This window comes from Zalophus californianus, chromosome 15 (assembly GCF_009762305.2).
Source record: "Zalophus californianus isolate mZalCal1 chromosome 15, mZalCal1.pri.v2, whole genome shotgun sequence".
In the NCBI taxonomy this organism is placed as follows: domain Eukaryota; kingdom Metazoa; phylum Chordata; class Mammalia; order Carnivora; family Otariidae; genus Zalophus; species Zalophus californianus.
In genome coordinates, this window is record NC_045609.1 from 83,351,951 (window position 1) to 83,378,060 (window position 26,110).

The window sequence follows — 26,110 nt, forward strand, 5'->3', positions numbered from 1 at the left end:
TACATGAAATTCACCATCTCAACCATTTTAAAGCGACCATTTAGTACATTCACAGTATTGTGCAACCGTCACCACTCTCTGGTTCGAAAACATTTTTGTCATCCCAAAAGGAGGCCCCGTTCCCATTACAGTCACTGCCCAGAACTCCCTCCTATGTCCTCTGGTATCATTCATCTCTTTTCTGTTTCTGTGAGTTTGCCTGTTTTGGATATGTCATATACGTGACGGCATAAGACCCGTGGCCTTTGTGTCTGGCTTCTCAGCTCGTTTTCAAGGTTCATCTGTGTTGTGGCATGTCTCAGTACATCTTTCTGTTTTATGGGGAATCCTATTCCATTGTATGGACTTTTTTATGGGGCATGCTATACCATTATTTGGGCATCTTATTCCATATGTACAGGTTGTGTGTCCATTCATCAGTTGATGGACATTTGAGTTCCCATTTTTTTAGTATTGTCCATAGCGCTGCCACGAACGGTCGTGTACCAAGTTTTCCTCTGAACACCTGCTTTTAGTTGTTTGGGGACAGACCTAGGAGTGGAACCAGGGTGTTGTGTGTCTATTCTTTTTAATTTATTGAGGAATAGACATTCTTTTTCTTGCTTTCTTTGCATGGACTCCTGAGTTGCACATGCAAGTTCATCTGTAAAGATCCCTTTCCCCCTTTTTATATTAAATATTACTCTGTAGGAGACTTGCGGGGCTGTGCATTATATTTTCAGATATCCAGGGTCTTCCCTGAGTCAAGATTCAAGGAATCCAAGCTCATGCTCTGGTGTTCCCTGAGCAGGAGAGAGGGCTGTGTAGCGGGAAGAGAAGAACACTTAGGGTCAGAGTCCTGGGATGGCAAATCCGTCTTGAGATTTTAGAAACCAGGATAGATAGGCACCTTTTTTCAGGAGTATTTTATGTCAAAGTACGGCATTCCTAATAACAGCAAAATCAGTATTTGTTTCTGGCTTACACCCTGCCTCCGTCTCACACGTGTGTGCCTCTGTGGCCCGTCTCCCCACCCCCCCCTTCTTTTATAAAGCCACTGGCATTGGATTCAAGGCCCACCCTCATCTAGTATGACTTCTGCTGAATTTGGTTTCATCTGCAAAGACCCTCTTTCCAATTAAGTTCGTATTCACGGGTACCTGGGGTTAGGACTTGAACACATTTTGGGGGAAAACATAGTTCCACCCACTGTGGGTGGATTTGTGTATGGGATGCTGGGCAGCCATTGAGCACGTGGCTTTGGGTTGGGGTTGGAGTGGGAGGGCAGGGCCCCCCTTTGCTTTCACTGCTTCTCTCTGCAGGGGGCCCTTCTTCACCCTGTTCAGCTGCCTCTGCCTGCTGAGTGTCTCCCCCCTTGACGTTCATTTCCAGTGCTTTGCTTCAGAGTTGGTGTGGGCCGGGGGGGGGGAGGGGCAGGGGAGGTGCTCCCTCCACCCTCCTCCTGCATCCCTCACCTTCTCTCCCCTGCAGGGGCCCTTCTCCCACCCATTGCTGTACCTCGCAGGCTCTGTTCGATGAGATTGTTCAGACCATGAGGAAAACACAAGTGTGAGGTGTTGCCTTCTCTAGTTGCTGTTTTCAATTTCAGGCCCTTAAGATGCTTCTGAACTGGACCATCTTCCTGCCTGTCGACTTCTGAATTTCAAGTAATTTTTTAGAAAATCGCCATTATTTGTAAGTTACGCTTTGCTCTTGGAAGCCGTCTAGACTGGTAACCAATTTTCACCAATTTGGAGCTGTGGAGGCCGGTTCAAAGGATCACTCCCCTTCTCCCTGTCTCCCTGAGCCTCCTCGGCTACACGGCTGTGCTGGTAAAATGTGACACAAGAAAAGTTCAGTAATTTAATTTAGATTTGTTCTTGCCTAGATTATGGTTAATACCCCTTTTAAGCATGTCTTAATTCCTGGCAAATGCGTTTTCGGAGGTTAAGGAGAGCACAGTGGCTCCAAAGAAGAGGGTTTATCCTTGCGTGTGTCATGGTTAGTTAATTTGTCCCTTTCTCAGTCTCTTGCCTTGTACTTTTTGCTACAGGATCCTGCTACTTCGCCCCACATCTGCAGGCACCTGTGCTCTGCCTCACTCCTTGAGTCATGGCGGCCCCACCCTGGCCTTTTATTGTCTTACAATTCATTCCGTTCTTGACCAAACGCCCTCTGGTGTCCCATGTGCCCAGCGCTGGGGAACGAGGGGTGAAACAGGTGCAGGCCCCAGGCCCTTGTTGCAGTAGTGTGCCTTACAACAGAGAGAAGGTAGCCCGGAGCAGGGGGCTCCCCCCATGTTTTCATAGAGACGGGTCATTGTTGGTTGGTGCGGCTTCTTGTGGCCAGAGTAGACCTAGTGGTCCAGGTCAGGCCAGGCTGACCCAAGGGCTGAGAGCTTCTGCCTGCTGGGGACCTGTTTGTGACACAGCTGCATGGCTGGGAAAGTTTTCGTCTAACCTAGTGGTTCTCAGCCAGGAGCTGTTTGAGAATATCTGGGCATCGTTTGTTTGGGACAGTGAGTGAGCGAGCGAGCGAGTGAGCGAGCGAGTGAGTGAGAGAGTGTGTGTGTGTGTGTGTGTGTGTGTGTGTGTGTGTGTTTTGTGCAGGGGGTTAAAGGCACTCCCGCCCAGGGGAGACCCTTTACCCGAAGTTGTTATTCTCCCAGGAAGGCGTGACAAATTGTTGTTTTGTTTCCCTGTGTGTTTTTAATTGTGGTAAAAGCCTCATAATATAACGTTCCCTAAACAGTTTTTGCAGTTCAGGAGTGTTAACTGTGTTCATATTGTTGTGGACATCTCTGGAACTTTTTCGTCTTGCACAACTTAAACTCTGTCCCCATTCGATGACAACACCCCATCCCCGAAGCCCCAGCCCGCGGCAGCCACTATTCTGCTTTCTGTCTCTGTGACTGTGACAACTTGAGATGCCTGGGGTAAGTGGAATCATGCAGAATGTGTATTTCTGCGACTGGCTTATTTCACTGAGCGTCATGTCCTCAAGGTTCATTGATGCTGCAGCACGTGTCAGAATTCCTTTCTTTCCTAAGGCTGAATTACACTCCATCGGATGTATATACAGCCTTTTCTTTCTTTTTTTATTCACTGATGGACACTGGGTTGCTTTTACCGGTGCGCTATTGTGAGTAGTGCTACAATGAACATGGGTGTGCACATCACTCTTCAGGATCCTGCTTCCACTGCTTTGGGGTATATTCCCGGATGTGAAATTGCTGGATCATATGATAATTCTATTTGTAACTTGTGAGGAAACTCCATACCGTTTTCCTTGGTGGCTGTACCAGTTTGCATTCCCACCAACAGCGTACAAGGGTTCCAGTTTCTTTGCCCAACACCCCTCCCTTCCTTCTTTCCTGGCAGCTATCCTAATTGATATAAGGAGATAGCTCATTGTGGTTTTGATTTGCATTAATGATTAGTGCATCTTCCCATATATTTGTTGGCCCTAATGTGGATTTTTAAGTGTAGGAGCTTATCTTGGATTTATTGAAGAATCTTAGTAAATGTGTACGTCTTTCATTATTTTCTTTGGTTTGGACTTGGTGATACTTAAACATGAAACTACTCCTAGGAATGGTTTCTTTCAACTGCTAAGTTGTCAGTTGGGATTGAATGAGCCAGCGTTGGCGGTAGAGATGGGGCATGCCATTTTAAAGACCAGGGTCTGCTTAAAGGAAGCTTGATTGTAAAAAAGAAGAGTTATTTTTAGATTTGAGCTACATTATATGTATTTAGTCTTTTTTAATAATAGGGTATAAGGAGTAGAAGCAATCACTGTCATCCTCTTTCTGCTTGTTGTTCTGGATTACAGCAAGACGTGCAGCAGGGTGACTCTCTCCAGAGTGCTCTGTGTTTCTGTCCAGCCATCTGCCCTGTTTCTTCCGTTCCCCCCAAAGGCACAAGCGCAGGTCTAGGGGCTCCCGTTGGCCGAACTGGTCTGGCTCCGTGTCCCTGTATCAGAATGCCCTGGTTCTTCGGAGGTTGTTCGGCTATGCCCCAAATCTTCCAAAGATGGAACTCTGAAGTCTGAAGGGAGAATTGTGGGCCTTATGTATTTGAGCTCAGAACCTCCAAATGGAATCATTTTAATATGTGTTTTCTTGAGAAATATGTAAATTAATAATTGCTTCATACATTATTCAAGGAAAACTTATTTTGTGTCACCGATAGCTCTTGTAATCTTACATAAAGATATGCTAATGGATTTAATTAAAATAATTATACTGAATAATGTAGCCTGAACTTTACCCTAAAATAGTGTCTATTAATCATCATCAGTAGTAACAGTTTTAGCCAGAGAGACACTTACAACATTAAACTGATCCTGGGTAGAAGGTGCATTTTCTATGTTGTTTTATGGCTTGGATTGAGTTGGCAATCTCACGAGCTGCATGATGATTAAATTTGCTTAGAGGAGAGTATACAGTTTATTTAATTTCTTCAACCTGAACTATTTCAGCGGTTAGAAAACTTCTAGCATTTTCTGCCACTTCATAATCCTTTCTATGTATTTAATCTTTCTTTCCCTCTGAAAATGTAGTTTCAAGATGCTTCTTGTCTGTTTGATTCAGGTCTGACCTTACTCCCCCCACCCGAGCTGCGATTGCTGGATATCATGAGTTCTTGATTGCCGGGTTATTAGGCGATGGACTCACTTTTAGGAGGGGCCCTTAGTAACTTGCCTGTCCTTTCATAGAAATAGAAATAGCTTTACTGCTGGCCGTGGTTCTTTCTAATTTTGTTTCTGGTGTCTTTGCGCCGCTCACTGGCTTTCTAATCAGTGCTCAGTGGTGGGGAGCCCTGTTGTATTTGGAGGTGATTTCAGTTTTACCTGAAGCTTCATGTGCCGGGGTGTGCAGGGGACTCAGGCGTGTGTCCCCAGCATGCCAGTGCACACGTGTCTGTTGCCCGTAGGCCCAAGTACATGTAGAATTGGACTGGTCCATCCTCAGGTGGGCAGATGAAAGCTTTGCCAAGTTCAAAGAGAAAAGCAAACTAGGACTTAAAATGCCATTACATTAATTTGCTTAGGTTTAAAGTCAAACCTGAAGAAATAACTTTCTTAGAAAGCAAACATTGATTTGATAAGTGCAGTTATGTCTTAAAAAACAGGAGACGAGTAAACAAAGCTAAACACAGTGAAGTCATCTAAATTCCTATATCGTGCTGTTCTTTTCCTGGCTAGGCCGTGTCAGAATGGGGCTACTCTTACGGGTTATGTGGCGGTTTATTTAGAGAGAGTGCATGCTCGAATGGGGAGAGGGGCAGAGGGAGAGGAAGAGAGATTTCTCAAGCGGACACAGCGCTGAGCATAGAGCCCGACTGGGGTGGGGCTCGATCTCATGACCCTGAGATCATGACCTGAGCCGAAATCAAGAGTCAGATGCTAACGGACTGAGCCCCCCAGGTGCCCCTCAACTCTGTCTCCTGATGCATCCTGTAGACCTTGCCCTTCCACTCCTGTCCCCCAGGCCACACCCCAGTGAACTGATTAGTGATTGTCACCCTGGTGCATGGAGTCCGCATATTCTGAGCAAGATTTTGTTTAAATAACAAACCAATTTTTAAAAAATAATAAAAATAGGATAAGAGAAGATAAAAAGTCCTCAAATACCTCCTATTCCTATTATCCTGAATTCTGTGATATGGCAAATTATTCTCCTCCATATTTACCACTTTGTATAGGACTTTATAAATGAAAGAATGTGAAGTTATATTTGAGAGTTGTGCACGCTCAGGAGGGTTTCCATGCCAGTGTCGCACACAGCCCGTGTTCTCCCGCCCCACCATGGGTGGCAGCAGTGGCCACCGTCTGTTGAACGCCCGCGATGTGTTTGGGAGAGCATGCTGAGCGTATCGTGCACGCAGCGTCATTCCATCCTGCCAACAGTCTCTGGACGCCGGCGCTAGTAACCAGCACGTTTTACCAGTGAGAACCACTCACAGGACGTGCCGTCTTCCTAGGTTCACATAGTGAGTGGTGGAGGCAAGCTTTGTGTGCACACAGCTTGGCTCTGGGACCTGTGTCTGTGTCCCAGGTACGGCGCTGCCTCCCGTGTGTCATGCTGGCGTGGGTTCTCTTGCCCGCATCCGGGACTTTCTGTTCTGGAGGGGTCTTTCTGCCGATGAGATGCCACCCAGCACTGTCTCTCGTCTGTGCAGGAGCCCCCATTCTGTCTGTCCTGTGCTCTACACCTTGGAAAGCTCTCGAAGCAGCTGCTCCTTCTCCTTGAAAGAGACCTGAATTTAGTGAAGCAGCCTGACTCCACAGAGAAAATGAAGCCTTTTGCTGCAAGCATGAGCAGAAACCCAAACACTTGAGGTTCTTGACAAATAACCAATATTAGAAACAGGCAGAGCTAGTTTTTCGGTTGGGAAAGTCAGAGCCCATGGTGGCGTGGACATCAGCGTCCCTGCCTCTTCTGTCCGGCTCATCAGACTGGAGGGGATAGAGTTGTTTCTCTTGGCCGAGGATGGGGATTTCTGTGGGCCCAAAGCAAACAGGTGGAGTGTCTCTTGAGAATTAAGAGGTGATTTTATATAGAGCTCTGTCAGTCTGGATGTCATGGGGTGTCTGCTGTGTCTAAGAGCCTCGGCAGGCCTTGAGGGAGCCCAGAGAGGAGGAATAGCCCTGCCACACCTCAGGAGCTCTGGTCTGGGGAACACAGACACACCAACCTCCTCTTCCAGCCCAGAGCAGGAGTCTCTCTGGATGCCCAACCCGGAATCCATGTGTCTTGAAGAAAATGATGCCTAAGCTACAGATCGAGGAGTAATCAGGGGTTAACTCTGAGTGTTTTGGGGCAAGAGAGGGAGTAGCGTGCAGGGAAACAGTGGTCCAGGAAGAGGGAACACTCGTGCACCCCCTGCTGGCTGGAAGAGGCTCCACTGGTTGGAGAGGGTCAGGTGCAGGTGGAGGCCTCTGAGCAGAGACCCTGGGGGGGGGCGGGCAGAGCCTCTGAGGGTGCTCGCTAGTCGGGCTGGTACCCCAAGACTTGGGTGATGCATCAAAGTCTCTACGTGAGAAGTGCATCTGATCTCAAGAAAGCTGCTCTGCAGCCTGAGGCGTGAGCTTGAGGGGGTCCACGTAGAGGCGGAGGGTCAGATGGGAGGCTGCGGCAGCAGTGACAGAGACAGATGGACCTGGACGAGGTCGTAGAAACCACAGGAGTGGAGAAGGTGGTAGAACCACGGGCACGTAATGGTAAGGCTCCACTGCGCTTTGTGATTGGTCCGGAGCAGCTGTGAAGCAGAGGGAGCATCCTGGTGAGGCTGTGACCTGGGGACTCCGCCGTGCAGCACCCTGAGCTGCGGTGTCCCGGGAACGTCAGGTGGCGGACTGGCCTGTGGCAGGTGGAGTCTGCAGCTTCTGTGGGACAGCCATGCGCAGAAGCGCAGCGGCCGTTGTGTGTGGGTGTGACGCACAGGAGGAAGGTGGGGTCCCTCAGGGGTGTGTGGAGGAAGGAGAGAAGTCCAGAATGAGACTCCAAGGACACCACCTTTAAAGGGGTGGTGGGGACAGGGCCCTGCACAGAAAGCGGGGGAGGAGTGAGCATGGAGGAAGGCCAGGCAGGTGAGGGAAGGCTCACCTAGGACGAGGCCACTGGCCTCCTTGGCGGGAATGCAGACGAGGTGGGGCTGCAGAGGGGCTACGGAGGGCAGAGGTGGGAGTGCTGAGCAGCGGGCACCGCGGGAGCCCACAGCCCGGCCCTGCCGGTGCAGGCCAGGAGGGAGGTGCCCGGGGCTCTCCTCCGGAGAGACCGGCGTGAGCTCACACGCAGGGGGAAGGAGCCAGCAGATGTGAGGACTGAGTCAGCTGGAGGGGGGAGGGGCGACAGAGGGCAGAGGGTCCACGCTGAGCCCAGGGGCAGGATTCAGTCCGCTGGAGGCGGACGCTCCCTCTCTCAGCCTGGGTGGTGCACAGATGTGTGGGCGCCCCTGGAGCCTCCGCTCTTTCTCCTGGTGGATTTTGTTCTTCTTGGAAGTAGGAGGTGAGCTGGGTGAGGTGGGGTGGGGTCCCAGTCTTGAGGAGAACCGTGAAGAAGGTGGGGTGTGAACGGGGATGGACACTGGGTACGAGAGGTTGGAGCCTGCTTGTCCCGTGCTCTTCATTCTCTCTGTTCCGTCCTTGGTTACTTCATCCGGACTTGATGGCAGGTGCGTGGTCATCTCTGTTCTCTCTAAACCCCACGTGCCTATAGCACTGGCTGTAGGATCTTGGTCTGTTAGGCAAACTTCTGTGTTAGACAGTATTTTGGGGTCACAGTGGGCACATGCCCCTTTTGGTGGGCATCACTGTGACCTCTGGTTGGGCGGAAGCCCTAGGGAGCCCTGACCCTGCCCTGGCGCTCAGTCTGCCTGGGTAACGCGGCGCCTGGCGGTCCCATAAAGGCCCATCCTGTTTGTCTCCGTCTGCTTTGCCCTCGTGAAATGGGGGTAACCTGCAGTAACTCGATACATTCCAAACTTGAATCTCATAGGAGGGAGTTGGGATCCCTTGATCTGGCTGGCATCGAAGGACAGGGTCAACACCTAGAAAACAAGCCTTGGTGATTGTGCAGTGCAGGACACTGCTTTCCTGCCCTGTCTCATCGAGACAGTGCAGCACAGAGGTAGGCGGTGATGAGTCGTGTGCTGGCTTTGCGCTCACCGTGGACGTGCTCAGCCTTGCTCCAGATCCCAGCAGTGTGAATCTGGACACATGACTTCTCTGCGTGCCTCTACTCTGTCATCTGTGAAAGGGGATAGCAGACCTTTTTCATGTTCTTCTGAGGATATATTGTGTCCGTAGAGTCGAGCATCTAGAAGAGCCTGAGGCATGGCCAGAATATTCCCAAGCTACAAATTAGGAAATGTGAACTCATTTGAAGCAACGGGAATCAACCACTTACTTCTTAGGCACCAGTGTTGAGATTCAAGAACATTCTCTCAGGCCTTTTCCATGCCTGGCTACCCAGGCAATAAATATAGTTTTATTCATTCTGAAAATTAAGGTTCTGTTTGCGTAGAGTCATATAGTGGAGTGCTGTCACCCCCTGCATTCCTGCTTCCCCCAGTGTAGACAAGCCCTTCTCCACCTCCACCCTATAGGTGTGCCTTTTCCATAGTGTTTTGAAGATGGAATCACATGGTATGTAGCCTTTTGAGTTTGTCTTGTTTTACTTCTCAGAGCGCATTTGAGATTTTGAGATTCATCCATGTGGTGTGTAACAGGAGCCTGATTTTTTTTTTTTTATTACCAAGTAGTGTTGCATTGTAGGGATTCACCTCTTGAGGGACTTTTGAGTAGTTTCTAGTTTTTGATGATTACAAAGAAAACTACTGTAAACATGCACATGCAGGGTTTTGTGGGAGTATTAGGTTTGTGGTTCATCGGGTCAAGACTTAGGAGTACAGTCGCTGGGCTGTATGGGGAGTGCATTTCTGACTTCATGAGAGACTGTCTTGTGCTTTTCTGCAGTTGCTGACCTTGTTTTGCGTTCAGCCCAGCAGCCTATGCAACAGCACTTGAGATTGTCAGGTCTTTTTTTTTTTTTTTTTTTTTTGCAATTCTAATAGGTGTTAGTGATATTTCACTATGGTTTTAATTTGCATTTCCCTGGTGACTAATGATGCTTAGCATCTTTTCAAGGGCTTATTTGCCATCCATATATCTTCTTTGGCAAAGTGTCTTTTCAAATATTTGGCCTATTTGGGGGGGAAGACTGTTTTCTCATTATTGAGTTTTAAGTGTTCTTTGGATATGCTGTATACAAATCTTGATCAGATATGTGTTTGCAATTACTTTCTCCTAGTATGTGACTCATCTTTTATTATCTTAGCAGTGTGTTTTAAAGAGCAGAAGTTTTTATTTTGATGAACTACAGTTTATTTTTTTCTTTTACAAATTGTGCTTTTGGTGTCCTAAGAAATCGCTGCTTAGCCCATCACATGTGTCTTCTAGAAGTTGTGTAGTTTTAAGTTTTATGTTTAAGATGTATGATCCACTTAAAATTAATTTTTGTATAGGGTGTGAGGTATGGAACCAGTCTCACTTGTTGGGGGGGGTCCTGTGTTCCTTTGTTGCAAACAGTTGACCATATATATTCAGGGTATTATGTTAAAGTGGGCTTTTGCTGTCAAAAAACAAAATTCAACTGAGTAAATTTGAAGATATAATTGGCCTTATTCAATGATTTACAAATTGGACAGCATCCCATCTAGCAAGTAGAAAGGAGCTCTGAAGAGCTGGATAAAATGAGACTTTCATAGGCAGAAGGGGACAGCTACAAGGAAAGAGCAGGCTACCTCTTCCTTCTTCGAGGGATGGAAGGGGCTGTCAGGTGGATTACCTCAGTAGTGCTGACCAGAAAGTTCCAGATTGACTAGTTTTTGTTTTTTTTTTTTAAGATATTATTTATTTATTTGAGAGAGAGAGAGAGCACACAAGCAGGGGGAGGGGCAATGGGAGAGGGAGAAGCAGGCTCCCTGCTGAGCAAGGAGCCCGACACGGTTGGGGCTCCATCCCAGGACCCCGGGATCATGTGACCTGAGCTGAAGGCAGATGCTTATCCGACTGGGCCACCCAGGCACCCCTCCAGATTGAGTAGTTTAATCTGACATTCCTGGGAGAGGCTAAAACTGCAGTTCGTTTAGGTATGAAGCCTTGGTTTGCTGACATGGAGTTTAGCACAAGTGACTGCATTTTGATTGATTGATTTTTTTTTTTTTTTTTAACACTACGTTTTTGCTTTCAGAAAATAATACTAACAGTTGTTTATGCAGTAAGGGTAGTATTTTCCAGTGTTCAAAGTGTTACCCTGTTTTCTTTTCAGCTTGATTTTGAACTTTAATACAACCTCTGGATGTCCTTGGCATGAGCATTATTTCCCCCATTTCATTCTGGGAGGTGGAGCCCAGCGTGGTACAAGGAGTTACATAGAGTCACAGATAGAGGAGGGACCCACCATGGTCAGAACACTTGAAAATCCATGAACTTTTCCCATCAGGGTGTAGCTGGGGCTCAGGCTGCCCACTGAACTGAGTTTTGATTCTGTCTCTGTTCAGTTCTCATGCTGTGATCAGTGGCAGGGGAATTATCTTCTCCATTGGCAGGTTCCTTGCTGTCCAACAGCCAGCTCCCTGTAAGACATCTGTTGGAATGAGAGAGAAAATATACAGGGGTCCTAGCGCAGCACATAGCATGTAGTAGGATCCATCATGATTACCATCACTTCTATTTTTTGAGACTGTGTATTTTCTGGGTGATCCAAAATATGAACATAAGAGATAAAGTTACTAGAGAAAAAACACGGATTCCTAATTAAGGGATACACGGATATACAGAAAACAGTTTTGGAGTGGAACAAGGACAATCATTTTAGATGTTGAATGTGAAGGAACTGCAGTGATCTGAATGGTAGGGAATTAGGGGTTTGAATGGTAGGGAATCTGTGAAGACACAGATCTTCATCCGCCATAGCTTCGTTAGGGTTAAGGAGAAAATCACACAAAAGCTTAGCGCGGTATAGACATTCGGTCAACAGGCAATAACTGTTGGCCTCTGTTAAATTATTAGGTGTCAAGATAACCATGTAACAAATCACCATTGTTTGTGGATCAGAGGTTTTTTTCTTTGCTCTGTTTTTGTTGTGTTTGGTAATCTTATCGTCTCATCTAGAAAGTGATCTTTCCCTTCTTGCTATGTCTGTGGTTCTTCCTTGTAATTACAGATTTGTATTAGCATTTGCCAGACTGCACGAGGCTCAGCATTCTTTGCTCTTGGTTTGCAGGGGGCTGCGTTGAAGTACTTGCCAACTATTGTCAACGATGTGAAGTTGGTGTTCGATCCCAAAGAGCTCAGGTAAGGAAGCACCTGAGGGGCAGCACGTCCTTCACTCTGCCTCCTTTCCCTGCAGGGAGCTTATGAGAGGCTCGAGGCTCAGTCTCATGCTGGCAGACACCAGTGCCCTGGATCATTCTAGAACAAACACATGCTGGTTGTGGTGTCTATGACACTTCCCTAATTGTGACTTTATATGGAAAAGACATCATCTGTCAACACAGTATTTTCTTTAGAGGATTGCTTGTAGGCCAATGGGTAGATCATACAAATTTGGCATTTTGTATCCTTTCGAGGTTGAATTTCACAATGTGGTGGTTGGGTTTTTGTTTTGTTTTCAGCACCTGAAATATCTGACACTGGAGATTTACTATTCACTCCCCTCCCCTGCCTCTCAGCATGCACAAGCGCTCTTCATGCGCTCCTAAGTGACGGACTGCAAGCCTCAGGCAGAATGGTCAGGAGTTGTCACTTAAGATAATATTAACAAAACCACAGCAAACCTCAAGGAAGCTGGTTGTTGGGCTTTCAGGCCAAGGAGGGAGGCTGGGGACCTAATCCTTTCTTTTTGCACCTGTTTTTCGCATCCTGGCTGCTGAGCCCAGTCCTGCTTGTGTAATCTGTAGATGCCCGGTGTTCTGCAAGACTGTTGGGTGCCTTTGGGATGTGCAGCCTTTTTAACCCCAGACATCTAAAGCACAGCCCTATTCTGCTTTTGATTTTGGTTTTGATTTAACATTTGACGCCATAAACTACCTGCAGGGCATGGCACCATTTTTTTTTTTAGCAGCCAGAAAGCCCATCTAAATATTAGTAAAGGTCCATGTGTCCCCTGAGGGGTGAAACTGAATAAAAAATGCTCATCCCTCCCATTCTGTATGTCCACTGTAGGTTGCTCATGCCTGGGAGGGGAGGGGTGAGGAGCTTTCAGGGGTGGGGTGCTCTCCTTCACGAATCACCAGGTTTCTGATGTGCCTGAGGATTTAGTGTCCTGCATGGACACACTATTTTCTGCTCGAGGGCACTGACAATGTGGGGCATGTCTTAGCACGCCCTAAACGAGAACAGGAGATGTAAATGGGCCCATCGGCAGCAAGTCTGCCCTGGGCCTGCCGCTGCAACGTGACTGTCAGCAGAACCTATCAGCAGCTCCTGAGGACTTGTTAGAAAATGCTGACTCTCAGGCCCTGTCCCAGCTCTTCTGAGTTAGGAATGGGGAGTGGGGTCCAGCTGGTCAGTTTTAATGACCCTTCCAGACGCTTCTAGTGAAGATTCTTGTTTGAGAGCTTCCGGTCTGGAGAACAGACCAAGTGGGGGAAGCAGTGGTTGGGTGGGCCGTACTCTGGGATGGGATCAGACTCTCACCAGTTAGTGGAGCGCTCCATGTTCACAGTGGGTGCTGGCGCCAGTGCTTGGAGAGCCAAGGAAGACCCCCTTCTCCAGGGCCAGTGCAGACTGCTCTTGGTCCCTTGTCTCTTTATGCATGCCTGCGTGCTGCTTCACCACCTTATATGTTTTTTTTAAAGATTAATTTATTTATTAGCGAGAACACGTGCGTGTGCTAGTGCAGGGAGGGACACAGGGAGAGAATCTCAAGCAGACTCCCCACTGAACGTGAAGCCTGATACGGGGCTCGATCTCACAACCCAGGAGGTCATGACCTGAGCCGAAACCAAGAGTCAGTTGCTTAACCAACTGAGCCACCCAGGTGCCTCACCTTCTCTACTGATTTTTTTTTTAAATGATCTTGTAAATCATATATGTATTTTTCCTTTTTAGAAAATAGATTGATGTTCTGATGAAACAGAAGAGATCAGAGAGGAGAATAAATCAAAGTTAATTCCACTGCCTAAAAACAACTAGAAGGACCTGGATTTGCACACATGCACATATATACACATTCATGTGTACACACGTATTCCCCTGAAAAATTCAACACAGTCATATTCTTTATTCTACAATCAGCTTCTGCATGTAAGACCTCTTGTTTTCCCACACCTGGGAGTAGTCTTCTACATCATAATTTCTAGTAACTTCCATGGTGTTCGATCCTATGCTGGCCCATCATTTATTTCAGTAGCAACAGTCGGCACTGACATCGATTATGTGCTCTCTCCATACAGAAGAGGCTCCACACAAAGCACTTTCCATGTATTGTTCAGTTAATCTTTGCAACAGTGGTATGGCATCGGTTCTGTTACTAGCCCACTTTTATGCTAAGTAACTCATCCCTGAGAACTGAGCTGCTCAGTGGTAGTGCTTCAAGGCCAACCCAGCTTTTTGATTACAGTGAACAGGCCTCTTTGCTCTAGGGGTGCTAGGTTCGGTTTCGGTTTTAATTATTATGCAGTACGCTAGGATAAATTCTTTTGTAGCTTAATTGTAGTATCTTGCTCTTATTTACATCATTAGGATAAACAGTAACGTGGGATTACCAGGTCTTATGTTTTCTCTTTCCTTTATTCTTTTTTTGCATTTTCTTAAAAGATTTTTAATAAATATTATTCAGTTGCCCTCTAAAGGTCAGAACAACCTTCTGCCAAAGTATGTTGGTGTCTGTCTTCCCAAACTTTGCTGGTACTTGGAATTACTATTTTATAGAAACTTGCCGATAATTATTGGTGAAAGGCTTTTCTTTGTTGCTAACAGGAACCCTTCTTCTAAGACTCTATATTTTTATTGACTGTTTGTAAAAGTAAAGTTAAAAAAAAAATCTCCAGTGAGAATAATCCGCATATATAAAGTTCACCAGTTTTAGAGTGTTTAATTAAATGGCTTTCAGTATTTTTTACAGAGTCGTGTGCCTATCGTCATGATCCAGTTATGGGGCGGTTTCATCACCCGTCAGATCCCCGGTGGTCAATAATAGTCATTTTCTGTCCCCTCCCCAGCCTTTTTGTATTTGTGGCTCTGCCTTTTCCAGGCTTGTTATATGAATGAAATTATATAATATGTGGCCTTTTGTGTCTGGCTCCATTCCTCAGCATAATGTTTTCAAGGTTCATCCGTGTTGCAGCGTGTGTCAGAACTTCATTCCTTGATACGGATAAATTTTATACTACATCTTGTTTATCCACTGCTCAGGTGATGGACATCTGGGTTTTTCCCCCACTGAGTATGAAGCGTAATGTTGCTGTGATTCATGTACCAAGTTGTGTGTTGGATATGTATTTTCATTTCTTTTGGGTATATATACCTGGGAGTAGAAATGCTGGATCATATGGTAACTGGGTTTAACATTTTCAGGAAATATCCAGCAGTTTCCCAAAGTGGCTGCACCGATTTACATTCCCACCAGCATGATATGAGGGTTTCAGTTTCCTCATATCCTAGCCAACATTTGTTGTTGTCTCTCTTTTGGATTACAGCCCTTTGAGTGGGTACGAAGTGAAAAATAACATTTTAAAGCATCATTTTATTGGATGAGATTTTGGCCCATATTGGATAATGGGCAATCTCCAACATTCTGGTAGTGCTTAATCACCATTTAATAACCTTGCAGCTTGGTACCGTCTTGAACACAGTGGATCATTTTGCTGTATATCTATCCCTAAACTCTTTTCACTTGTGTTTTTCATTATAGCAAAATGTTTACTGATTTCATCCTAAATGTTCCCATGGGTTTGCTGACCATTCAGAAGCTGTATTGCTTGATTGAAATCATTCACAGTGACCTCTTCACACACCACGGTGAGTCGAACCCTGAGAACCATGAAATTGTCACATCATTCATTGTCTAAAGGCCTTGTCTCTTCTGAATTCTCTCCTCCATGCCAACAGGGAGTGGAGGTTGCAACCAATTAAAACAGCTCCATTACAAGACAGGAAGATTTAGCCCCTACAAGAAGAATGGTAATTGACACACAGTGGAGTAATAGATCATTGAAAGATGAAGGGGAAAACCTCGTAGTCTGTAATTTAGGTGTATACCAAAGCCCTAAGATAATCAGCGTACATTGTAGCCTTTAAGATGTGTGATTGTCTATCCTGGGGAGGCAATCACCTGCTTCCATTCAGATGGTTGCAAAGAAAAATGTCAAGTTTTCTTTAAATTTAGAAATAATGGTTGTCTTTCCTCAATTTTGCATTCTTTGACAGGGTTTCCTCAAACCCTGCTCAAAGTAATAAGAATTTTAATGATTCCTCAACTCATTTATCCTGAGGAACACCTTCTATTTCCCCACGTTATCTCCCTACCCTTTTTATTAATCATTTTCTTTCTATTTGGACAGATTGAATTAATATTTTACACTTGTCAAGCAGTTTTATTGAAAGCTTAAAACCTTTGCCTAATTCCACAACCGAAATCATTTAGTGGAGGCAGATGTGGGGACTGTTGAGTGACATTCTGACTGAGAGGCACAGATTTCTCCTCTTCTGTTTGTGTTCAGATATTTGGCTCTTGCATTTGTTTTCTTTTGTCCTCGTGTGTGGTGTTTCAGGGATGGAGCAGCCTGCCTGGGGATTTCCTGTTGAGCTCCTGGCTGCGCCGAGAGCTCAGGGTATGTCTAGATTAGTCTTTTGTATCTTCTGGGCTCCTGGACCCTGTGCTTTCCTGCTGGTTTTAAACTGATTTCTTGCTTGAACTTTTATCACTGCACTGGAGTTTACACTTACAGCTAAGGCTTCTGTTAAGCGAAAATGTTAAGACTTCATTTGAGTGCGAGTGTTTCTTTTTTGAGAGAAACCAGCAAACCAAGAAGTGAGTGGGTTTCTGCATCCCCTCCAAACCTCTGTGTCTGGGCCACAAGCCCATTGCTCACTTGCATAAATGAAAGTCAGCTCCCCTATTGCCATAGGTTGGGATTCAGAGGCACATAAATCTCTTTAAGCTACCAATCCTGGCAGTCCATGTTTTAGGGTCTCGTTGGAGGGCTGGGTCTTGAATTATTCATCCTCCAGGTGTCTTCTAAAGTTTGGTGCAACAATGGGGTTCAAGAGGGCATGATGATGGGGGTGATGGGTGGGGACTTCTGCTTCATTGTTTCTTTCCATATTGATGACATTTTTACCAGAACAAGTAAAATCCCCTGAAAGTTTCCTATTTGGATTATATTAGGGAAGTTATTGATGTCCCTTCTCCTAACCATCCAACCCCAAGACACACATCACCACCACCACCACCACCACCACAAACCACTTCACTGAATGAACAATTATCAGTTAATAACAATTGTCAGTGGATTGATTATTCTTTTACTGACTGTTGATATAGGGAAGTCCTTCTTCCTTGTATTGCATAATTTCTGTTGCAAAACTTTGTGCCACATATCACTTAGCTGTCTTTGAATAAGGACCTAAAACATAAATGGTTCAATTAAGAATATTTTAAAATAGAACTTCTTTTAAGAATACATTTCAAGGGAATGTTTTCTTCTAGTGAAACTTAACTTCATTTCCTTAGCTAGTAGAAAGCTGGAAGGGACCCTTTCTATTTATTTTTGGTAATTTTGTCAGCCGTGGTATTTGGTGACTGTCCAGTTGTGTGAAATATGTGCGTCGAGACTGAGCATGTGCTCTAAGAGCCACAGTTCACCCGAAGCCTCATGTCTTAGAAGCAGCCCCCCAGCTGTCCAGTCAGTACCCTTGTCTTAAGCCACCACAGGCAGCCCAGACTCACTTCCAGATGCTCACGGGTGATCCGGAAGTGTTTTAGAATACATTGTCCGATGTCCAATGTAAGAAAGCCCCACGCCCGCCCCCCTGCCTGCCTGCAGACTTTAAGTGTTAAGAATCTTTCTGGAAAGGGATCTCGAAGACAACCCTGATTTTTCTCATCTGCAGGCTCCCTGCTTCTTCAAGGCAGCCTACAGCCGTCTTCCCTCCTTGTCAGGAAAGATGAATCAGTGGAAGTCTTCCGGTTGGTCTGTTCTCACAAAGATGTCATTACTTTTGCAAAATATTCTCTGCCACGTTTGGTATAAATCACTGAAGCCACAGTATTTTCTGATGAGATGTGATGGCCCTGCTTTTCCTGCTTTGTTCCAGTTCTTGTTAATTTGTAACAATGGTCGTGGTCTGTGTGCTCTTCCTGATCCCAGTGGAGCCAGTCAGCCTACCGCCCCACGTGTCCAGAGTTCTAGAACCGGATATAACCAGAGTTAGCTGCCTTAAGCCACCGAAGCTGCTAGCCCGTAGTAAATGTTCTGTTGAGGATGTGGTCCCAGTGCATGACCTTGTGGCTCCTCTGGGTTCCCCAGTGGGAGCTCCAGGCCCTGTCTTTGCTCACCGGCATGTGCGTTGCCTCACTCGTAGAAGGGACTCACTCAGTTGCTTTGCTCTAAAACGTTGCTTTCCTCCTCCCTCCAATATCGAATACATTCCACAGAATGTATTGGAGGTGTGTCCCTTCGGTGGGAGTGCCAGGCTGATGTGTGTGCAGCAAGGCTGGCTGGGAACACTGACACTGGGGTTGCTGTTCTGCAGAGAGGCCTTCCTTTGCCAGGCATGGGTCCCAGTAGGCTGGGGCAGGCCCTGTTTCAGCCTTGTTTTCCCAACTGCTGCTTCTCTGTCCTCTGAAGGACACGGAAACGGAGGTTGGATGATCCAGCTGAGTTTGCTAAGCTATGGCAGGAGATGTGTGTTTTGGCAGAGAGGGTCATTTGACCCAAATGGGTGTGGACACCTCAGCTGCTCTCGTTGTCACTGTCCATGCACAGGTGTCCCAGCCGCCGTGCTCCTTCTGGATCAGGGCCTTGCGACTCCTGCTTCTTCTGCAGCCGCCACCCTGGTCGAAGGAAGTGGGAGCTCTGCACAGAGCTGTCCCGCCCACGGCTTGTTTCCAGTTGCATCAGGGCTCCCGAGAGAACCTGGAACACAAGTCTGCCTTACAGTTGTTGCAGGAGTGGCTGTGGCCTTGTCCCGACTTCTGTACGGGGGAGGCACAGCTCGTAATAGATCTCTCCCAGGTGTAAGAAGGCTTTTCAGGAGCTGAGGTGGGCCCGGTGGCCACGGCGGATGTCTGCCACATAGTGTGCCGATAAAGCCAGTGCACCAGGGCCCTGGAGACTTGACTGCTCACAGCGCGTGGTTGCCTGTCAGCACCCTCAGCCTTGACTCTGAGCCCGTGGCCCTCTCCTTTAACTTTGATTTGTAAAAAATAAAGAAAGAAATGAATGAATGACTTGTTTGCATCATTTCTCCTACAAATGATTTTACTTCCTCATTAATCAAGAACTATGTATTTCTGAAGGCCTCTCTGTGATGAGGGCGGGGGGTACACAGTAAGACTGAGTGCGTGGGCTTTATGATCACACTGCCTGGGTTCAAATCCTGCCTCTAGTACCTGCCCACTCACTGACCTTCGACAAGTTACCCTCCTGGCTTCAGCTTCCTCACCTGCCCTGTTCTTGTTGCCCATATCCTACATTTTGAAGATGAATATATGTATAGTGCTGTGATTTAGGGCACAGTCGGTCAACGTTAGCTCTGTCTCTCATTTTTGTGGAGGATTCAGTGGAAAATGGCAGATAAGATCTTGCCCTCATCAGGGAGGGTAATTATCATGTCAAATATGAGCTAAAAGTCAGTAGACCTGGATCAAATAAAGAAAAGGGTTATAGGGAGCTTTCTCTGAGAGGTGCTCTGATCACTCTGCACAGAACACCCCCAGCCACTCCACCCCAAGCCTGCCCCTGCCCCTCCCCACCAACTGGAATCATGGCATAGTTCTTCAGTTCTTCTTTTTGGCTTGCTTTTTATCTGTGGTCTCTCCCTCGCATGAGAGATCCCTGAGCATGGCCTTCTTGTTCACGTTGTAGCTGCTTGATTGGTAGCTCCTAGGACGGTGCCTGGCGTCAGGCATGTCCGCAGTGCATATTTTTGCATGAACAAAAATGGACATGGATGTCCACATCCAGTACTTCTCTCAGGGAGCAGCACAGAGAAGGAAGGGTGATCTGTTGCATACATATGTAGTTCATTTGACTTAGGGGAGGAGACGTTGTGTGTTTGCACAGGGAAGCTGGCTATCTCTCGTACTCTTGGCTCTGAATGGATTGATCATGGAGGAGGAAGGAGTTGTCTTTGAGGAGGAATAACATAAGGAGAGATGGAAAAAGAAGACTCGTGAGGGACTTAAGCTGTGGAGGGTCATCCGTGAAAAGTTCTGTAAAATCAAGATCATCTTTTTGCTCCCAATTTAGTTCTTCCTCAGTTTTGTGGAAATGTGAGGTGGGGGAGGGGGACAGTTCAGCTCTGCCTCTGGATTCAAGATAGATTTTGTTAAAATTACTGAAAGTTTTCATCATAGAGAAGAATGGAAAGAAGACTGTGCCGTGCCTGCGGACTCCTCACTGGGCTTCCGGAGGTATCAAGTCCTGCTCGGTCTTGTTTTTATCTCTGTGCTCCTCCCCCAGATATTTTGAAGCAAATCCTAGCCACCACAGCATGTCAATAGCATGGCTTTTCACAAGTACGGTGGTATTTAAAGAGCGAATGACTTTGTTTCGGGAAAGGGAGGATGTGCAGAGGGGCTGGTCCCCAGGCTGGTGTCTGCACTCCACCTTGGATGTTCCTGCGCCTGAGCGGAGGCGAAGGGCGTCCGACTCCTTAGCATGCTGTGCACGAGAGCCAATGAATGGGCGGTAATGGCTTCCAAGCGCTGTCTCTCGATGTGACTTGAGTACTTGAAAGCTGGTTAAATAGATTATGTGCTTCACAAAAAGATGACTTGCATATAATCTGTGGTGTGGAGTGAGCAGATTTTCAAAGCAAGATACAAAGAGACAGAAAGGTCAGAGCTTCATAATTTGTGCATTTGTAGCTTTGTTCCCCTGTGATTATAGTGTTGCCCACATATCTGACAAAAGCTGTGAAAATTAAAGCTTAAATCCTATTATAGAAATGAAAAGTTTCAGTGTAATTAAAATAAACGCTGGGACACCAAGGTTTAGGATTTATGCCCACAAAAATGTCTTACGTTAATGTTACAACAATTGGGGAAAAAAGGAATCAACCTGAGATAGCATTAACTTTCAGATTAGTCAAGAGTATTGGACATACTTGCAAGATGCCTCTGAGTTAAGGCGAGAGAGCTTCTGGAACACACGCTCCCACCCACATGGGCTCCTTTCTACCGTGGCTATGAACTGGAGACCTTTGGGAGGACTCATGCCAGTTAACACTGTATCATCTTTGTCTTTCAGGACTGACCTTTCCATATTCCCGTATTGAAAGTGAGACCAAACCAACCGACAGACTTTCTTTAGAGCTTATTATGTACTTACCATTGTGTCTTAAATTTTTTGGGTTTTGCAAGGTAGGATAAGATTTGAAGAGTAAAGATGTGAAGACTTAGTGGCAAGGTAATCCCTTTATAGTCTTGACAGGAGTTTAATACTCTTGGTGGATTACGTTGTTTTAAGCTTGCTATTCATTGGCACCCCTTTGTTTGTTTTCCATTTTTGGGTTTGTTTTTTTCCCCTGATGGTTGGAATCTAGCAGTGAGTAGGAATGGGAAGTGTGCCATCCCCTCATTTTCTGGCCATTCCCATGGCTCTTTCTTTCAATGTAGCAAACAGGCTCCTTTTAGACTGTGTTCGTCAGCCTCATAAAACTTCATTTGTGTTCCATTTTTGAACAATACGGAGCTTCTTCAAAATGTAGGCCTAGAGAGCTTAAATTATTTTCCTCATGCTTATTTTCAAGGTGAATGATTCTTCCAGTTACCAAGCAGAGTGAAACTCTCCTTTTTAATGGTAGAAACATTAGTTACAGCAGCCCTTTGAAATCTGAGGGCAAAGGCTCAGAGACCGATGGGACTAGCTATTAGGAAATACTGATGTCAGATTTCCAGACTGTTTTTGTTGTGATTAATCCTAGATATAAAATTTATATTTCTTAAAATCACTCTATCAATCAACTTCTGCTTTAAATTGTAGAAAGAATAGCTACATGTTTAATACAGATTTATAATAAAATATGCCTTCTTAATGCTTTGATCCATAAACAAATCAAAATAAAATCTCTTGAACTTCTCCACTGTGAAGAATGGAGAGCTATTTCTCTTGAATGAAGGGATCTCAAACCCAGAGCTACTCTGCAGTAGTTTTATTAACTTGAGGGATATATTGTACAGAAAGAAAAATTGGGGTTGGGGCCTTCATGCGACACAGTCACGTAACGTACCACATGTATAGCATTCCAGGATACTTTAATTGGTTAGTCGTGCTGATAACTTCTAAGGAATGTTACTAGCTTTGAACCCCAAAGACTAGTTCTTGAAATAATGGTGGAATGTGAAATCATTTTCTCCTCTTCTATTTTTGAGACAATTTTATTTTTTTTTATTTTTTTTTTTATTTTTTTTGTTTTTTAAGATTTTATTTATTTATTTGAGAGAGAGAATGAGATAGAGAGAGAGCATGAGACGGGGGAGGGTCCAAGGGAGAAGCAGACTCCCTGCCGAGCAGGGAGTCTGATGCGGGACTCGATCCCGGGACTCCAGGATCATGACCTGAGCCGAAGACGGTCGCTTAACCAACTGAGCCACTCAGGCGCCCCTTTTTGAGACAATTTTAATCTTTACCTGTAAAGTACTATACCTTTTTCATACCTCATTCTGTGTATCACTCTATATCATTCATTATATGAGTGTTTGAAAAGACTGTCTGTTAAAACTGTGCAGGCTTTTAGAAAGGGCTTATTGAATCTAGGAGGGTGAACTCAATTTCAGTTTCTTAATTATATCCATTTCCATTCCATTATAATTTGTTCAGCACCTACCATGTGCTCAGGACTGTTGGTTAGCAAGTTTGATTCCTCTGGGAGGCTTCAGAGCCATCGGCTTAAAAATGTATAATTGGAACAAGTAATTCTCTTAATTTACAGGTAAGGGCCCAGGAGTTAAGCAACAAGTCCTGCTAATTTGTAAACAAAATCCCAAGCAGGGAGCTGTCCACCACTGTGGTGCTGATTAAGGAGTGGCCTTGTTAGAAATCCATCGCCAACTCTGTTCTTAAACTATATGAATAATACATTCTGAATACAGAATTCACTTCAAATGCCATATGGAACAATATAAAATACAAATATGTGGATAAACAAACAAAGAAATGTAAAACTATGCAAAAATAAATAAACAAAAATGCAGTGTTGTGCTCATGGAGTTGTCCTACTTTTTTCTTTCTTGTGTGTATGTTGGGACTCTTATCTGTGATCAAACTGGTAGTTCCTCAGTGTGTAGTTGGTCCGACCTTTATCATAGTCTGTTGATCCCTTGTTCTGTACCCACCTCTGGGTGGGCTCCTATCCCTGTTGCTTGATGTTGGGAGCAAGAACAGCAACCTTAGAAGAGGCTGCCTCTGTTGTCCTGTATCTGTTCATGCTCACACAGGACATCAGGACGGCAAGTCTCTGAGTCTCCCCAGTTCATGATTCCTTCCGAACCATATGAGATTAGTTCTGAACCCACATGATAGGTTACCTATAGTAACTTGCCTGGGACAGTTGGGGGGAGCCCCAGGTCAGTCTGTCATCTCCCTGGTTCTCCTTGAAGACCCCATTCATTTTCTGTTGCATAAACCCTTCCCTGAGTGCACAAACCATCCCTCAAGATGGAGTGGACTGGACTATAGGGTTTTGACACTGTTTTTAACATACACATTTCATTGTCAAGGGCAAACAGGAGTTTGTGGGCTTTTTTGTTGTTGCTGTTTGTGGGTTTTTAATCTTAGCTGGTCAACTCAGTCTTGGAAGCCAATTTATTTACAAAGAATTTACCACCATGAGAAAACATTTATGAAAATTTTAATGAGTACAAAGTTCAGAAGCTCCACTTAGGTGCAACAAATGTGGCTATGATGCTAAGCAACTCTAGTCTTTTCCATAAAGTGAATAAGGTATAAGTTTGACAGAGCATAGTGATCCTTGAAGCAGCAATCCCCAGATTTCAGTATGGTCCTGTACATTTTTAAGTAAGGAAGGCTAAAATGAGCTAGAGAGTTTTTAGGAATATATAGGGTGACAGATGGCAGAAAATGATCTGAACAAGCGTGCGTAGTAACAAAATACTGTGTGTGTGCTGGAGTACATTGACCAAGACCTATATGTTCTTGGCTGTCTTCACTCTCCTGGTTAAAATAATGCACACCACATCCCAGCTCTGTATATTGTCTCTTTATTTTCTCATCCTTTACGTGGTAAGATTCTGCCCAAGGACTGGCAGACCTGTAGAATTCCTTCTGAACTTACCAAGCCACCTCCTTAAGGCACTTCCATCTACCTACAGACTGGATTCCTGGCCTGACTGGCACTGCTCACGTAATATTCCCCAGGATTTTACTTGACTCTAATTTTTTCATCTAGTTTTTCATCTGCTTGTTAATGGGACTCATTTGTGATTTTTGTCCGTTGGTTGTTCGTTCATTTCTTTCTTCTGAAAAATTATTTATTACTACAATGTGAATGAATGTTTAACTCCTATTATTAAACTTCTCAGAACTGAGGGATACAAAATAATCTGCTGTCCCATTCATTCTTCCAAAAAGATGACACATATTGTACTAGGTCCAGTGGCTTCATCCAGAAGATACCTTTGATCAGCTTCTTTTCCCATTGCTATACAATCTATATGCTACCACATTCTCCATCCAATTTCCAAGATTCTTTTAACTTTTTTTTTTTAGAGTTTTTTTATTTGAGTGAGAGACAGAGAAAGAGAGAGAGAGATAACATGAGCAGAGGGGCAGAGGGAGTGGTAGAGCGAGAATCTCAAGCAGACTCCATGAGCGTGGAGCCTGACATGGGGCTCGATCTCATGATCCTGAGATCATGACCTGAGCAGAAACCAAGAGTCAGACGCTCAACCGACTGTGCCACCCAGGCACCCCATGGATTCTTTTAATTTTAATGTCATCCTGTCAGTTAAAATTCCATGACATTGGGTACCTCAAAGCTGACATGCAGATTATCTTATTCCTGATAATTTCAGCACTCAGCCAAGTGGCACTGAGGAGCTTCTGACCAAAATATTTATGAAGGTGTTACCATATGATAGGAATAGAAATATGGTGCAGGGCAGTTGTATTTCTTGATTTCACAGACAAAGAGGCAAAATGGAAAAGGAAATGAAAAAGGAAATCAAAAAAGAAAAAATGACATACGTAGGGTTGCTCAATTTGATTCTCCTGGTACTACCAATGATTATGACTTGTTATATTAAAATGATAACTTGGAAAAATGTAATCTGCATTTGACATGTAAAGATTCCTGAACTACATGTGGGTACATGCATGTATCATTTATTCTAAGGAGCTGTGGCTTTGGGATCAGGCACCTAATTCTGGCTCGGCTGCTTAGTGGCACAATCCCTGCACATCCCTTCTCTCTGGCACCTGGTACCCGCATCTGTCAATCTGGACATAAGTAGATGGCTCCTGTGATCCCTTCCATTGCTGACTCCCATTTCCTGCATTTCTGTTGTTTGAAAACTTGAGGGAGAAAATCATTTGAACAAATTGAATCATGTGGGTACAGAGTTCTTAGATAGTTGAAAAATAAGATGAGTGTCTATAACAAATGAGCAACAAGCATCCCCCACTTATATAGTTCCTACTGTTTAATTCTCATTAAAAGTGTTAATCTGGATCTCAGTTCCGTGTAACAGGCTCAAGGTTATTAAATGCACTTTATGGATCATTTGTTTAATGTGACCAAACTAAAAATTAAGCAGCACATTACTCAGTGTTCATAAAACGAATGTTTTAAATGGTACAAATTCATTCTCGTATTTGCATCTTGCTTTAATGTAGAGCCATGATGGGGTTATAGACGGATATTCTACTTGGACATTTATAAGCTGATGATGCCTGTTGAATACCTTTTATAAAGATTAATATTTTTTACTTTGTGCCCATTACCAGAGCATTAATCCTCATGGCTGCAGCCCGCACAGCTGAGGATGAACAGATGTTGAATTATTGCTGTCTGTAAGCACAGTGGATCACCCTGGGAGAGGGGGTTGTGGAAGGGTGGCTGGGACTTCTGACCCCCACAGCTGGTTGGTGTGGAGTCCGCTGGGACTTCTGACCCCCACAGCTGATTGGTGTGGAGTCCGCTGGGACTTCTGACCCCCACAGCTGGTTGGTGTGGAGTCCGCTGGGACTTCTGACCCCCACAGCTGGTTGGTGTGGAGTCCGCTGGGACTTCTGACCCCCACAGCTGGTTGGTGTGGAGTCCGCTGGGACTTCTGACCCCCACAGCTGATTGGTGTGGAGTCCGCGTCCACTGGGCTGCCTGCATTTCCCTCGTCCGGCAGGGAAACGCAGAATTGTGCTAGCTAGTTCTGGCT

The 26,110-nt window shown here is 45.3% G+C and overlaps 1 protein-coding gene across 5 annotated transcripts in view; it reads left to right on the plus strand.

The window, feature by feature from the left end:
- The window catches only part of DOCK1 (dedicator of cytokinesis 1), a 495,128-nt gene that overhangs the window by 154,611 nt on the left and 314,407 nt on the right, over positions 1 to 26,110 (plus strand). For all 5 annotated transcript variants that reach the window (XM_027591584.2, XM_027591585.1, XM_035724125.1 and 2 more), the window contains 2 exons: positions 11,771 to 11,841; positions 15,404 to 15,510. In XM_027591584.2, coding sequence (XP_027447385.1) covers positions 11,771 to 11,841; positions 15,404 to 15,510 — 178 coding nt within the window. The remainder of the gene's footprint in view (positions 1 to 11,770; positions 11,842 to 15,403; positions 15,511 to 26,110) is intronic.